This window comes from Canis lupus, chromosome 30 (assembly GCF_011100685.1).
Source record: "Canis lupus familiaris isolate Mischka breed German Shepherd chromosome 30, alternate assembly UU_Cfam_GSD_1.0, whole genome shotgun sequence".
In the NCBI taxonomy this organism is placed as follows: Eukaryota; Metazoa; Chordata; class Mammalia; order Carnivora; family Canidae; genus Canis; species Canis lupus.
Window position 1 is genome coordinate 5869197 of NC_049251.1, and position 13390 is coordinate 5882586.

General features: G+C 45.1%; 1 protein-coding gene and 1 long non-coding RNA gene across 5 annotated transcripts in view; one reads left to right on the forward strand and one right to left on the reverse strand.

Moving 5' to 3' along the window:
• LOC119866863 overlaps nt 1-7187 on the reverse strand; it is a 121367-nt gene extending 114180 nt beyond the window's left edge. For both annotated transcript variants that reach the window (XR_005381453.1, XR_005381452.1), the window contains exon 1: nt 7131-7187. This is a non-coding gene — a long non-coding RNA (uncharacterized LOC119866863). The remainder of the gene's footprint in view (nt 1-7130) is intronic.
• The window catches only part of SPRED1 (sprouty related EVH1 domain containing 1), a 120363-nt gene continuing 113763 nt past the window's right edge, over nt 6791-13390 (forward strand). Inside the window, exon 1 of one of the 3 annotated variants that reach the window (XM_038580012.1) lies at nt 6791-6940. In XM_038580012.1, the coding sequence (XP_038435940.1) occupies nt 6909-6940 (32 nt within the window). In that variant the 5' untranslated portion in view covers nt 6791-6908. The remainder of the gene's footprint in view (nt 6941-13390) is intronic. The other 2 variants (XM_038580010.1, XM_038580011.1) reach the window with 2 other exon arrangements.

The window sequence follows — 13390 nt, forward strand, 5'->3', positions numbered from 1 at the left end:
TTGAATTTAATTGATTTTAATTTAAACAGCCACTCATAGCTAGTGGCTACAATGACCATGAGAGCTAATAGCATCAACCAAAAGACAACCAGATGTTTTTGCTTCTGGAACTGATGGTGTAAGGGAATTGATGTACCTGAGCACCATAAAAGGCAGCTATAACAGCCAAGGGATTTACTCCTCAGTTTTTCTAAAGTCCAGTTCTCCTGCCAAGTCATCACCCACAGTAATAACGACTTGAAATAGAAGGCATATCCATCCCACCAAGGACCTCATCTTTGAGAAGTTATATCTAATAGCAAAACACACACACACACACAAACACACACACACACACAAAAACACACAGAGGGAAAAAAAAAGGAAAACACACACAGGTTTTTCATGGAGAAAATTTTAGTTTGAGCTCTAGCTACAGCCTCACGAACATGTGACCTCTGGTAAGTCATCTAGACTCTCTAATCGTCAGGTCCTAATTCTTTCTGTAAATTGGAATTGGTGATAATACCTAGTAGGCAAAGGTGTTAGGAAGGTAAGTTCCTAAAGGACATTCCAGATTTCATAGTTGTATACAATGACTAAGTATTATTTACTAAAAGGGAAGTCAAATGCCATATTTAAAACAAAATCCAAGGAATCATCTAGACCGTTTGTTGTACTGAATTTGTTGCATGCACATAGCCTTGGAAATGTTATGTAACAGATATTTCAATCCTTTAGATTTACTGTAATGGGGTATAACCTTCAAGGAACATGCATGACAAATCCGTTTGGAAGAATGATGGTAAAGGAGAAGTGCTTTATTTAGCAGCGTGGAGCCTGGTAAGCATCCTCCCTGCTAAGATTATGCTGAAAAAAAAGGAAATCGCACACTGCTCATTTCCCTTGTACTGGTTGTAATCTTGTGGAAACTTCCTGTAAAAGGCAGTTATAGCATTAAAAGTAAACTGATTTCACACTCACCGGATACTGCCAGACCAACAATTGTAGTCCTTTGGGAGAAAAATAAAATAGCATACTTATCCTTTATACTTTGTATTAGTTTGGAGGAACATGGAAACCCTAGTGATGGAGAAACAGACCCATGCCAGAGGCAAGGAAACTATTTAGAAACATGGTTACCATTTAGTAATTCCACTGAGAGGCAGAGCTCATTAGCCAAGACACTGGTTACACTTAAAAAAAAAAAAAAAAAAAAAAAAAAAAAAAAAAAGGAAGATGAAGAAAAGATTGTTCATTAAAGTACAGCATGAAAATAGAATCAACCCCCTTTGATTTAGGCACATTCAACTATGGTTTTCAAATTTAAAATTTTAAAACATCTGCTCAGGCAGGGGTAATGTTTAGAAATGAAAATGTGAATATGTATTTTATGCACTGTTAGAACCTCACATGTTGGCACGATTATCTCCTCTTTTGGCTTTTCAAGTATACGAATCTCTGCTGAGAGCTTATTAGCACAAGGGATGGCGGGTGTGAAATGCTGAACTGCTGTAATGCTGTAGTGTTCAGGTCGCAGTAAGTAGCTGAGGGGTGGGGGTGGGGGCTCTGAATTTCCATCACTGTGTCAGTCAATACAGCTTCATTTTTATACATAAAGGGGCTTTGGGATCATATTTCACCGGAAAAGCCTTCAATACTTAAAACAACTGCTGGAATGTATGAAATGCAGCCCCTGCCTTCAAGTCACTTAAAATTTAACTGGGAAAACCAACATAAATCCAGAACAAGTTGATTAGAGAGAGAGAGAATTATCAACACAAGGGTAAAACAGTACAGGCAAAAATAAAAAAATTTGAGAAGATACAATCTGGGTTCATAAGAAAGATGATCGCCATGGACTGAGCAGTCTGGAAAGAGGGAGAGCGCCTTGAGGAAGAGTTGGAGTGCTACCTGCCATCTGCCAGTGTCTCTGTGAGGACAGGCCACCTTTGCTGACCTTGTGAACCCTGGTCTGAACCCTACCTACCTAGGACCCAGAACCCACTTGTACTTTTTTTTTTTTTAATATTTTATTTATTTATTCATGAAAGACAGAGAGAGAGAGAGACGGGCAGAGACACAGGCTGAGGGAGAAGCAGGCTCCATGCAGGGAGCCCGATGTGGGACTCGATCCCAGGACCCCAGGATCACATCCCAGGCTGAAGGCAGGTGCTCAACTGCTGAGCCACCCAGGCGTCCCCCACTTGTTCCTTCTTAACTGTGATGATGTCCTATCCCAGCAGTTACTTGGCACTTGTACTGTTGGCCCATACATGCTTTTGATAATTAATCATCTTTAACAAGTTTGTAAGTGGTCGTGGTGAATTCCTAAAACTGATGACAATAGTAATGAGAGCCACCTGTGAGCAGCAGCTAGCATGACCAGCCTCTTTCTCAGACCCACCTGAGAAAACACAACCAAGTAAATACAAGCACACCTCAGCCCTGGTGACCCATGACAGGGCCACAGAATTTTGACTAGTGCTCATTGGTAGCTGTGCCAACTGAATGGAGTTGGAATTTCAGGTAGAAACTGTGATCTGTATCTGTATTTATCTTCTCACACAGCTTTTCAAGTCTTACTAGATACCCCTTCCCTAGCTGAACCAACTCTTTGGCCTTGATCTGTCTTAGCCTATGATATATGTTGGGCCATTCTTTCCTGTGTGCTGCTGGAACGGAGGTTCTTAGGTAGGGATGTGTTTGGAGACAGGATGAAAAGTAGTTGCAAGGAAAAGGGGAGAAGACTGTGAACGGCTAAGAAGGACCAAGTACCTGGCATACTTCTGGAAGAGCAGATCTGTCAGTTTCATTACAGATCTGCTGATCACAATCTTGGGAGTGGAGCTAAGAAATCTGCATTAAAGCAATTCTTGCAGTATATTTAAAAAAGTTTTTATTATAGAAAATTTCAAATGTATGAAATAATAATGAGAATGTGCTCATTGTTGTTCCATAGCCAATCTTGTTTTATCTCTATCCCTATTTCTTCCCACTCCTCACCCCACTGAAGGATTTTGAAGCAAACCTCAGATATATCATTTCATCTGTAGATATTTCGGTATGTATTTCTAAAAAGATGAAGACTAAATAAAAAACACACAACCACAACACTAATATTTTAAAAAGTCCCTTATCATCATCAATCTCCATTTAGCATTTGTTTCCCCAATCATCTCAAATTGAAAAATATTTGTTCAAATCAGGATCCACACGTTGCATTTGGATCCCTCTGTCTCTTGTACTGGTAAAGGTGCAGACACTGGGATAGAGCGATGCGGCCTCTTGAGCTTACGGTAGCTGCTGACAGAAAGTGGCCCCTGAATCTTGACATAGGACCATTTCCGATTATTTGAAAGTAGAATTCTCTGTCCAGACCAAGACAATTTTCTAAAAAAAAATCTGGTAAGATCTTCAACAACTAGGTGAGAGGTGAGGGCTAGAAATGTAACCTTCAAAAGAAGGGCACAAAAATGTCCTGAGAGTGGTATGGGGGACACCAAAGGCAAGGAAAGTTTCAGGCCTGTGTCTTGGTTATAGGATTGGGAACAATCTAAAACTCATTAATTTGGACTAGTGAACATATATTGCCCCGTCAGGTAAGCAATGTGCGTGAAAGTGGCCAGCACAGTTCCTTGCACAGGACAGCCAAGACGGTTTTCGTATTTTCTCCCAAAGCCTGTAATGGATACCTTCCCTGATGCAGCTGAACCTGGAGCAGATGCAAATTTCTTCAAAAGGAAAGGAGGCCTTTGCAAGTGACTCAACTTTCCTTGTACTTAATCATGACTCTCACAGGGCAATCATTTACTGATAGCTTGCTAAGGGCCAGGCCACGTGTCTAGCAAGAGTGGCACACAGAAGAAAAGCCATAGTTATTTGTTGAATGAGCAAACGAAGCTGCGCTTCACCTTCAGAGCCACTGGCACGATCTCATCATGGAGTGAGTGTACCATCATCTCCATTTTACAGTATCAGAGTAAGAGCTAGGATTTATTGAGCTCTTAATCTGTTGTAAGTGCTTCATGTATATTATCACCTCATTAATCAGGACAGCAGCTCCATGAATTAGGCACTATTATCCCCATGTTCCACAGGCAGACTTCAGGTAACTTGCATGGAACACACAAATTATAACTGATGGGACTTGATTCAAATCTGAGAAGCCAAAGTGGGCAGCAGTTGTAGGAAGGAGAGCAGGCCAGTACCAACACTCCCAGTAACAGGGTCTTCCCAGGAACAAGATAAAACAAAACAACAACAACAACAACAAAACATGGTTAGGGTTCAGGGGGTAACTTCTGTCACAGATCCCCTCACGTCTTCCAGCCACCACCACTGCCCTTTTCTCCCTCTCAGCAAGGACAATGCTGCTGCCCACGCAAGAAGCAAGAGTTACATAAAGAAACCTTGGAAATCAACGGGCTTTTTTTGGGGAGGCCACCTGAGTAGTTTGGCTCCTTTATTCCGATGCTTATTAAGCATCGACTATGTGTAAAACACTGTTAACAGGCTAGTGTACATGCATTCTAGAAAGCAGCAATCCTGAAACCTGCTGGAGACGTAGGGCAGATGAGGAGGGCTGGCCTGTTTGGGAGGGGGGGGGGGCGTCTTCCCACTTTCCTTGTCCCGGGGAACCGTTCTATCCCTCAAGGCGGCAGGAGCAGCAACCCTTACTCTCAGGTCACACAAGCCCCAGAACGAAGAGAACAGCACTGTACACAAAGCTAGACCAATAGCTAGGGAGATGCGTCAGGAACTTCGGATTCAGTCCCCCGCCGCACGGGATACAGGCTGGCTTTCTAGGTAGAAAAGGGCTAAGTAACAGAATTTACAGAGCCAGGAGCTGTGAGTTCTCCGGTCCCGCAGACCCTAGACTCCCGGCTGGAACCCCAGCAGGTTTCTGTGCAAAAACCTCTCGAGATGAATGCATACATTGTCCTCTAACAATGCAAAAGTGACAGCTGCCTATTCAAGAACCGTTCCGCCTCCGTTCAGAGCAGTTCGTGCCACAGAGGCATCTTCTGCGCTATAGTTATGCAACCTCACTCGCAGCGGGAGTTATTTCCTGTGCTTCTGGCTGCGCCAGATTCATGTAACACGCCTACTCCGGGCTTCAATGGAAGTCGTTCTCCATTAACAACCACCCTAGCTTTCGGAGATGAATGCCCTGCACAGCATACCCCTTGCGCAGTCAGAATCCAAGGTATTAAAACTAACTCTAACACACGCACACGCACACGCACACACTCCCGTTGTGCAGGCAGCTAAGGGACTGCAGCAATGCAAGCAGAGGGACAGCAGGCGGAGCTCTCTTTGTACGGTCCCTCCCTCTAACCCCCACCGACTAAAAAATGAACTCGTGCCAGTTCCATTCTTTGCTCTGCAAGGAAAACACACACACACACACACACACACACACACTCCACACACACTGCAGAACAAAACAAAGCAGCCTCCAATTTCCCCCTCGAGCACACTGTCATCCTAGCCTCCCCGTTCTAACGACCCGGATATTCCAAGGCGAGTAACGGGGAGCGCCGGGGAGCGCCGGGGAGCAGCGCGGCGCAACAATGCAGGCTCCCCGGCGGCTCCCCGGCGGCTCGCACCCCCGCCCCTTCCGCGGCGTGCCAAGAGTTTGGAGCGCGCGCACGCACACCGAGCGCGGGCCTGGCGTATCCCTCCGCCTCCCCTCCCTTCCCCGCTCGGTGGCTCCGCGGCGATTTGGGAAATGGCAGGGAGGAGGGAACTACTTTCCTGAAACTTGCTATGCCGCACACGACTTGGAGTCGCTGTGATTCGCCCGAGGCCGCGGCTTCTAGCCCTCCCCACACGCCCTCGCAGCCCGGGCGGCGCGCTCCGCAGCCCCACCCCGTGCCCGCCGCGGCCCCCGGGGGAGGCAGGCGGCCCGGACCCGTCGCCAGGGACTACTTCGCCTCCGTCTCCCGTGGGCGCCCCCGGCTCGGGCAGCGGCGGCGGCGGAAGGAGCGGGCGGCGTGAGCGCTTCCGCCGCCCCCTCGCGGCTCCCCTCCGGCGGGTGCGAGGAGCTGCCCCGCCGAGCTGCTGGTGGGCACCGGCTGGCGGGGGCCCCGCGGCCGCTCTCGTCGCTCCCCGCGGCCTCCCGGGACCCTGTGCGCCGGGCGGGGAGGTCGGCTCGCCTGCCCCGGCCTCGCGCGCTCCCCGCGCTCCCCGCCGCCCCCTCCTCCCCTGCGGGAGGCGTCCCGGCTGGAGCGTGTCTGCAGGAATCCGCCGCCGCCGCCGCCGCCGCCGCCGCCAGGCCCCCGCGCCCGGTCCCGCTCGTGCCTGAGCACCGCCCCGGTCGCCGCCGGGCGCTGAGCGGGCCGCCGGCGGCGAGGTGGGAGATGGTGGGGTGGGCTCCGGCGGGACCGCGCCGCCGCCGCCCGGAGCCTGGGCTCGGCGCCCTCCCGCCGGCCCCCACCGAGCGGAGCTCCGCTTCCTCCTCGCCGCATCCCTGAGGGAAGCGCCGCCTCTGCTCCCGGCTCCTCCGCCCGCCCGCCCGCTCCTTCCTGGCCGGACCCCGCCGCGCTCCACCCCGGTCGGGCGCGCGAGCGCGAGGAGCAGCTCCCCGGTCGGCCTCCGCGCCCCGCAGCCCCGCGTCCCCTTCCCTCCGCACCCACCCTCCCGGGCCTCCTCGGGTCCCCTGGCCGGGCGCTGAGGCGGAGGAAGAGGCTGGGGTCGCCACGGCGGAGGTGGCTGCCGCCACCCCCCTGCGGGGGCGGCCGGGGTTCCCGGCTGGGGGGGCACCGCTCCGGGTGAGGCGTCCACCATGGTGAGGCCCCTGAGCCGCTGCCCCCGCGCCCCCCCGGCCGCCGCCGCCGCCGCCGCCGCCCGCCCCTCGGTGCTGCTGCTGCTCCTCCGCCCGCTGTCGCTCCTCCATCTCCAGATCGGATCGCGGTGAGGGAAAGATGAGCGAGGAGACGGCGACTTCTGACAACGAGTAAGCGCCCATCGGTCTTGGCCAGCACCCCCGCCTCCCACCCCAGCCCTTCCGACCCCTCCGGGACTTGGGTGCCGAGTTCGGCGCATCTCGTTCCGGAGAGGACCTCTGATTTCTTTAGCCATTTTATTTAATGGCAGCACCCCCACCCCACCCCACCCCACCCCACCCCCCGCATTTAGTTGCTTACTTGTGGGGGAGGGTAGTGAACCTCGGCGGGCGGGGTGGCAAGTGTACGCCGGTGGGGGGGGTGGGGGGGTGGAGGTGGTGGCGGGGCCCGAGTGCCCTCTTCGCCGGGAAGACCCCTGGCCTGCCCTTTTTCGCCTTAGCACACTCGGCCGGCGTGCCCTGCTGAATATCCACTCCGCTTCCTTTATAGCTATTTTACTTGGAAACTACTGTGTGGGAGCAACCCCCTGCAGCAACCGCTCTTGAATCTTAAGATTCGATGAGTCAGTGACTCTTAAATACCGATTAAACCTCCCCTCCCCCCCTTTTAAACTTATGACCTGTAAGCGTCTTGTAAAAAAAAAAAAAAAAAAAAAAAATTGGGACTAGGGAAACACTGAGATTTTAGTGACCTTAAGGGCACCTGGAGGGGGGGAGCTGTTGAACGGCTGTTACATTTTACCTTTGCGAATGCTGGGCAGGTCTTTATCAGGGGCACTGAGGACTATTGAATGTTAATTTGTACCCTTCAGCTGTGTCGAGAAAACCGTTTACCTTGATTGAACAGTGTTTACCTCGCTGACTGTGTTGATGGCTTCATTCATTACCTTCTGGCGTGCCCCGTTCGAGTTCTTGTTTTTGTTTGGGCTGTGTGTTTTCCAGACGACAGACGCCGCCTTTTAAGTGTTTTGCTTTTAACGTAACGGCCTCCAGAAAGAATAATGGTGCCGTAACAGTTTTTCCTGAGACCGGATTTAATTCCCTGCCGGGCATTTGCGCCCGTTCTCTCGTAACGAAGTTCAAGTTCTGTTTATCTTCTGAGGGTTGTAAAGAGTTAAGGGGAGTCAGGACTAAGTCCTAGGATGCATTCCTTTAAATAAAGTGCATTCCTCGAGTCAGACCTTTCTGAGCGAACTTTAAAACCCGAAGCCCAGGCCTGCTTAGCGTAAACTAGCTTGGGAAATGCCAGGCGGCGTTCCTCCTGCAGCCTCCACCCCTCCCCCAGCACACTCCTCTGATGAGCGGGTGTGGGAGAAGGTAGCTCGCTGCAGTGTCAGTGCAGTCCAGAAGCAGAAGTGGCCGCCATGTTCTCTCTCTTTTTGTGAATCGCCCTCATTTGCATAGCACACTCTTCATTCATAAAAAAATAATTAAACATCCATCACCTTGGACATCTTGAAAGGATTTCCCAGGACAAAAACTCAAAGCTTGACTGTCTGTCTGCATGTACGTTTTTGAGTTCAGGGAGCAAGGAGAATTCGAAGTTACAGGTTAAATCCAAAAACCTGCGCACACACAAACAACTACCCCTGTTCTCAGAATGTTGACACAGTTATGTGGGAAATATCAGTTCGGGGAGGTGCTGGGATCACGTGATCGCCTCCATTCATAAAATACCTGGCTGTCCATTCACAGTGCAGTACACTGTCTCACTGCCTTCCGCAGATTAGACCTACTTTGAGAGAGATCAAGAAGTATCTCAGATAACGCTTAGTTAGGGGGAAAACTGCTAGAAATCCTGAACGGGAGGACGGTAATTTTTACCGGTATCTTTTAAGAAAGTAGCCTGGATCAAAATGTCAAATTCTGTTTTACTGATGAGGAAAGACGAATTACCATACTAAAGCAAAATATTAGTGTTCCCTTTTCGGATGCATCTAATAGAAAAACAAAGGAGGGAATGTAAATGGACAAATCTGTAAAATGTATTGTTTCTAAGTGGGCTCTTTTTATAATACTTGCCATGGACGACTTAAGAATGCAAGTTTTTTCATGAACTGATGATATTGGTGAATGATACTGCTGTTAAGCTGGAAATGAGTAAACATTCCCAGTAGTTTAACAACGAAGATGTTGATATTTGAGACACCAAATGACAAGGTGGGAGAGTTCCTTTTTTTTTTTTTTTTTAATTTAAATGTAGCTGTATTTAAATGTAGTTAAAAGTATATTACTTCACTTCACCCAGACCTTTAGAATTCTGTTCTCACAAATTTATCCTGCGTTATTAAGAAGTTATTCCCGAGGGGCTTTGTTATGTTAGTTTTGGTAGAACAGGAAAAAAAAATGTTTTAGATTATGTATTTTTTAATGAGATACAGAATCTTCATGGGGACAAATCCTTGGGTTTTACTATTTTATTTTATTTTATTTTATTTTAGGAAATGATATGTTCACCTGATAATCGGGTTTTTTTTTTAGAGCCAACATTGTACATTACCTAAACCACAAAGTGTGAATTTCTTTGGAATGTAGTTTTTGTTCCCATAATTTACCTTATCTTTAATATGTAATGTTTTGAAATAGCAATTGATTACTTGTAATTGTATATAGTATGAAGACACAAAAGATAAATGTATGTTATGGTAGATGCCCTTAAAGCCTCAGCATAGTAAAACTGCCCTGTAATACGGATTTTATCTGGGCCTTACATAAATTTTCTTCTACTTTCTTTTCTCCTTTTTTTAGAAGCCATAATCAATAGGAATTTAATTACATTAGAGACTGTTCTTAACACTTGAATATTTTTTCACCTGATTTCAACTTTTAAAAAGTGAAAATCACCAATATCTTGGGGAAACTATTAACTTTTTTGGGTAACCATTGTGGTAAAATCCAGTAAGGGCTTTAGAGGCCTCATTTTGAAATCCTCTAATACACGCTCTATTATTTGAGATTAGAGTTCTGTATGGAGAAATAGATAGACCAAAAGTTGATTCTTAGTGTATATTTAATCGATAATTAATGAGGGATCTTTTACATGTAAGACTTGATCTTACACAGTGCCAAATTTAAGGAAGGGTTGGTAAAGTCCCTTTTCCATCCTTCAATAATAACTGGAACTGATTTGAAGTGTTAATTAAAAAACAAACAACTTTCCTCCTTACAAAAGTAGGAATTTCAGATAATCTTCAAAATAATCTTTTTTTTTTTTTTTTTAAGATTTTATTTATTTGAGAGACAGAGAGAGAGAGAGAGAGAAGAGAGTATGAGCAGCAGGAGGGGAAGAGGGAGAAGCAGATTCCCGGCTGGGCAGAGGGAGCCTGATGTGGGGCTTGATCCCAGGACCCTGCGATCATGACCCGAGCTGAAGGCAGACACCTAACGACTGAGGCACCCAGGCGCCCCAAAATAATCTTTTAAGGGAGTAATAATTATTTGTGTATTGTTACTCAGATATTAAGTCTTAACATTTGATATACTATAATCAAACCTTTCCTATGATGTCGATGATGAGTCCTATTCGCTGACTGGATTTTTACTAGATGCCATGCACTATGATGAATTTTTCCTGTATTATTTTATGTATGTACATATATTCTTTATAGAGTGGAATTGCATTGTAGAAACTTCATACCCAAATATATTGTGACTCTTTTCCTGTGTCATTGACTGTTTCCTAGAACATAGTTTTTAATGGCTACATTATGTTCAATGCATAACAGAGGTTAGTTTTAACCAGTCTACTATTGGATATTGTTATTCCTGAGCAGTGCTGCATTTGATCCTGAGTTCTGTCCCCATCCAAATCTTTTACTCTTTCCTTAAGATAGTGTAGGAATGGAGTTAAAGGAGATGCAAATTTTAAGTTGGTCTTTTTTGCTAAATTGTCCTCTAGAAAAGAAAAAACTCATGTGAGTGTGCTTATGTCTTAAAGGATCTGTCCAGTTCTCTTTGAAAACATTTTTGCCAATTTTGAAGGTGGAAATGAGATCAATATTCCTATTTTTAAAATGTGCTAGATGGGAAAATGAAATTGATTAAAAAGCTCCCAAAACTTGTTAGATTGTTTTGGGCAGCCAGAGTGTTTTTAAATACTGTATTGCAGGGGATCCCTGGGTGGCGCAGCGGTTTGGCGCCTGCCTTTGGCCCAGGGCGCGATCCTGGAGTCCCGGGATCGAGTCCCACATCGGGCTCCCGGGGCATGGAGCCTGCTTCTCCCTCTGCCTGTGTCTCTGCCTCTCTTTCTCTCTCTCTCTCTATCATAAATAAATAAAAATTAAAAAAAAAAAGATTAAAAAAAATACTGTATTGCAAATAGAATTAAAATGATCATACAAAAGCCTTTTGCAGATAATTTACTTAACTTACCAGTTTTTATGTAGTATGGTATAATGTAAAGAGCATTCAACTTGAATTGGGAGATGCCTTTCTGTCCTCGCTGTCACTAATTATTCTGTGATTCTGGACAAGTACAACCTCTGTGGGCCTCAGTTTTCTCATTTCGTTTAGGCAATTTGAGCTAAGCATCATTATTGGCCCTTCCTGTACTAAACTACCCTAAAGTAATACAGTGAAAGGCACATTGCAAGACACGGACTTGGAACATATGTCTTTATTAATTTTTTTTTGGATAAATTTTATTATATTGTTTTTGACATATTTAAGCAAATGAAAGATTTCCAGTAGAGATTTGGTAGGATGCTGAAGTAAAAGCATGAATGTTGAAGAGCCAAGATAAAACATTTTGGAGACGGTACATTCATAATCTTTTAGGATCTTATTTTTTGGGCTTAATAACCACATGTCTTTAATTGTGTGAGTGTGTGTGTGTGTGTGTGTGTATACACACACACCTCACAGATGGAGCTCTTTGTACTGCCTTTTTTTTTTTTTTTTTTCCTTTTAAATAAATATAGCCTCTGGATGAATAAGTGAGCAAAAGGCTATTGGGCTTAAATGCCAACTTGGGTAGATCTAAAAAGACTACTATACTTGTAAGAGACTGCTCTCATGCTTTACTTACCGGCTAAGAAGTGTCAAAAGTAAGGCTTTTCAATTGGTTATTTATTCATACTAATTATATTAACCTAAGACTAGGGATAATTTTACACTTAATTAATTTAATACAGATAATGAATTTTTCATTCTTTAATATATATGTATATATTTTTTTTTAAGATTTTATTTATTTATTCATGAGAGAGACACACACACAGAGAGAGGCAGAGACACAGGCAGAGGGAGAAGCAGGCTCCATGCAGAGAGCCTGATGTGGGACTCGATCCAGGGTCTCCAGGATCATGCCCTGGGTTGCAGGCGGCAGTAAACCGCTGCGCCACCGGGGCTGCCCTTCTTTAATATATTTAATTCACTATTTATGACAAATTTTATGTTATAGCTGCATCTCGTTTTAGAATACAGAGCCAAAGTCATTACAAATCCCTGAAGATGTTTTTGTGGCACTGTTTTGTGGATTAGAGTGGATTGAAATGAGAAAGATCTATTCATGTATTTTTGTTTAAATGTAGTTCATTATTTTTGTTGAAACATAGTTCATTAGTAGTGGATTTTAGACTGAGGTGTTACATTGCTTTAGACATAGGGTTCTTAGAATTAAGAGTGTTTTTACTAATCTTTGATCGAAACTTGTTTACATTCTTAATTGAAGGAAATTCCAACAAACCATAGCATCATTACAGATACTTGTGACAGTAGTTAGTTTCCTAGGACTGCCCTAATGTAACAAAGTACTACAAGCTGGATAGCTTAGAACAACAGGAATTTATTATCTCAGTTCTGGAGGTTGAAAGTCCAAAATCAGGGTGTTGGCAGTGCCCGTGTTCCCATTAAACTGGTAGGAGAATCCTTCCTTGTCTCTTCCCGGCTTCTGGTGGTTGATGGCAATCTTTAGCATTTCTTGGTTTGCAGCTGCCTAATTCCATTTTCTGCCTTCATCTATCACATGATGTTCTACCCGTGTGTCTGTATCTTCAAGTGGTCATGTGACACCAGACTTACTGGATTAGGAGCCACCTCTACTCCAGTATGACCCCCCTCTTGCCTCGTAGTGACCCTATTTCCAAATAAGGTCATGTTCTGAGATAGAGGGTTAGAACTCAACATATTTTAATAGAGGGATACTATTCAACTTATAACACCAATATAGATCAGATTTTTTTTGTTATAGTACAATTGCTATTCATTTGTTATAGATGTATTGAAGTAATGCTTGGAGTCATCATTACTTTGAAGTTCTAGTAGGGATGCCTTGCTGGCTTAATTGGTAGAACACGTGACTCTTGATTTCAGGGTCATGAGTTCAAGCTCCCTGTTGGTGTAAAGCTTACTTAAAAATAAATAAATGAAGTTACAGTTATTAAACATGGGTAGGGCTTATATGTATTTTAATGTTAATAAACCCCATATATTACTATGTCAAAATTATTAATATTTTGATAATTATTTCAGTATAATTGATTTCTTTTGTAATCCTGTGTATTTTGTTTTAGGCCTTTAATACTGTTCTGAGAAGGGGGGCATAGCCTTCATCAGATGGCC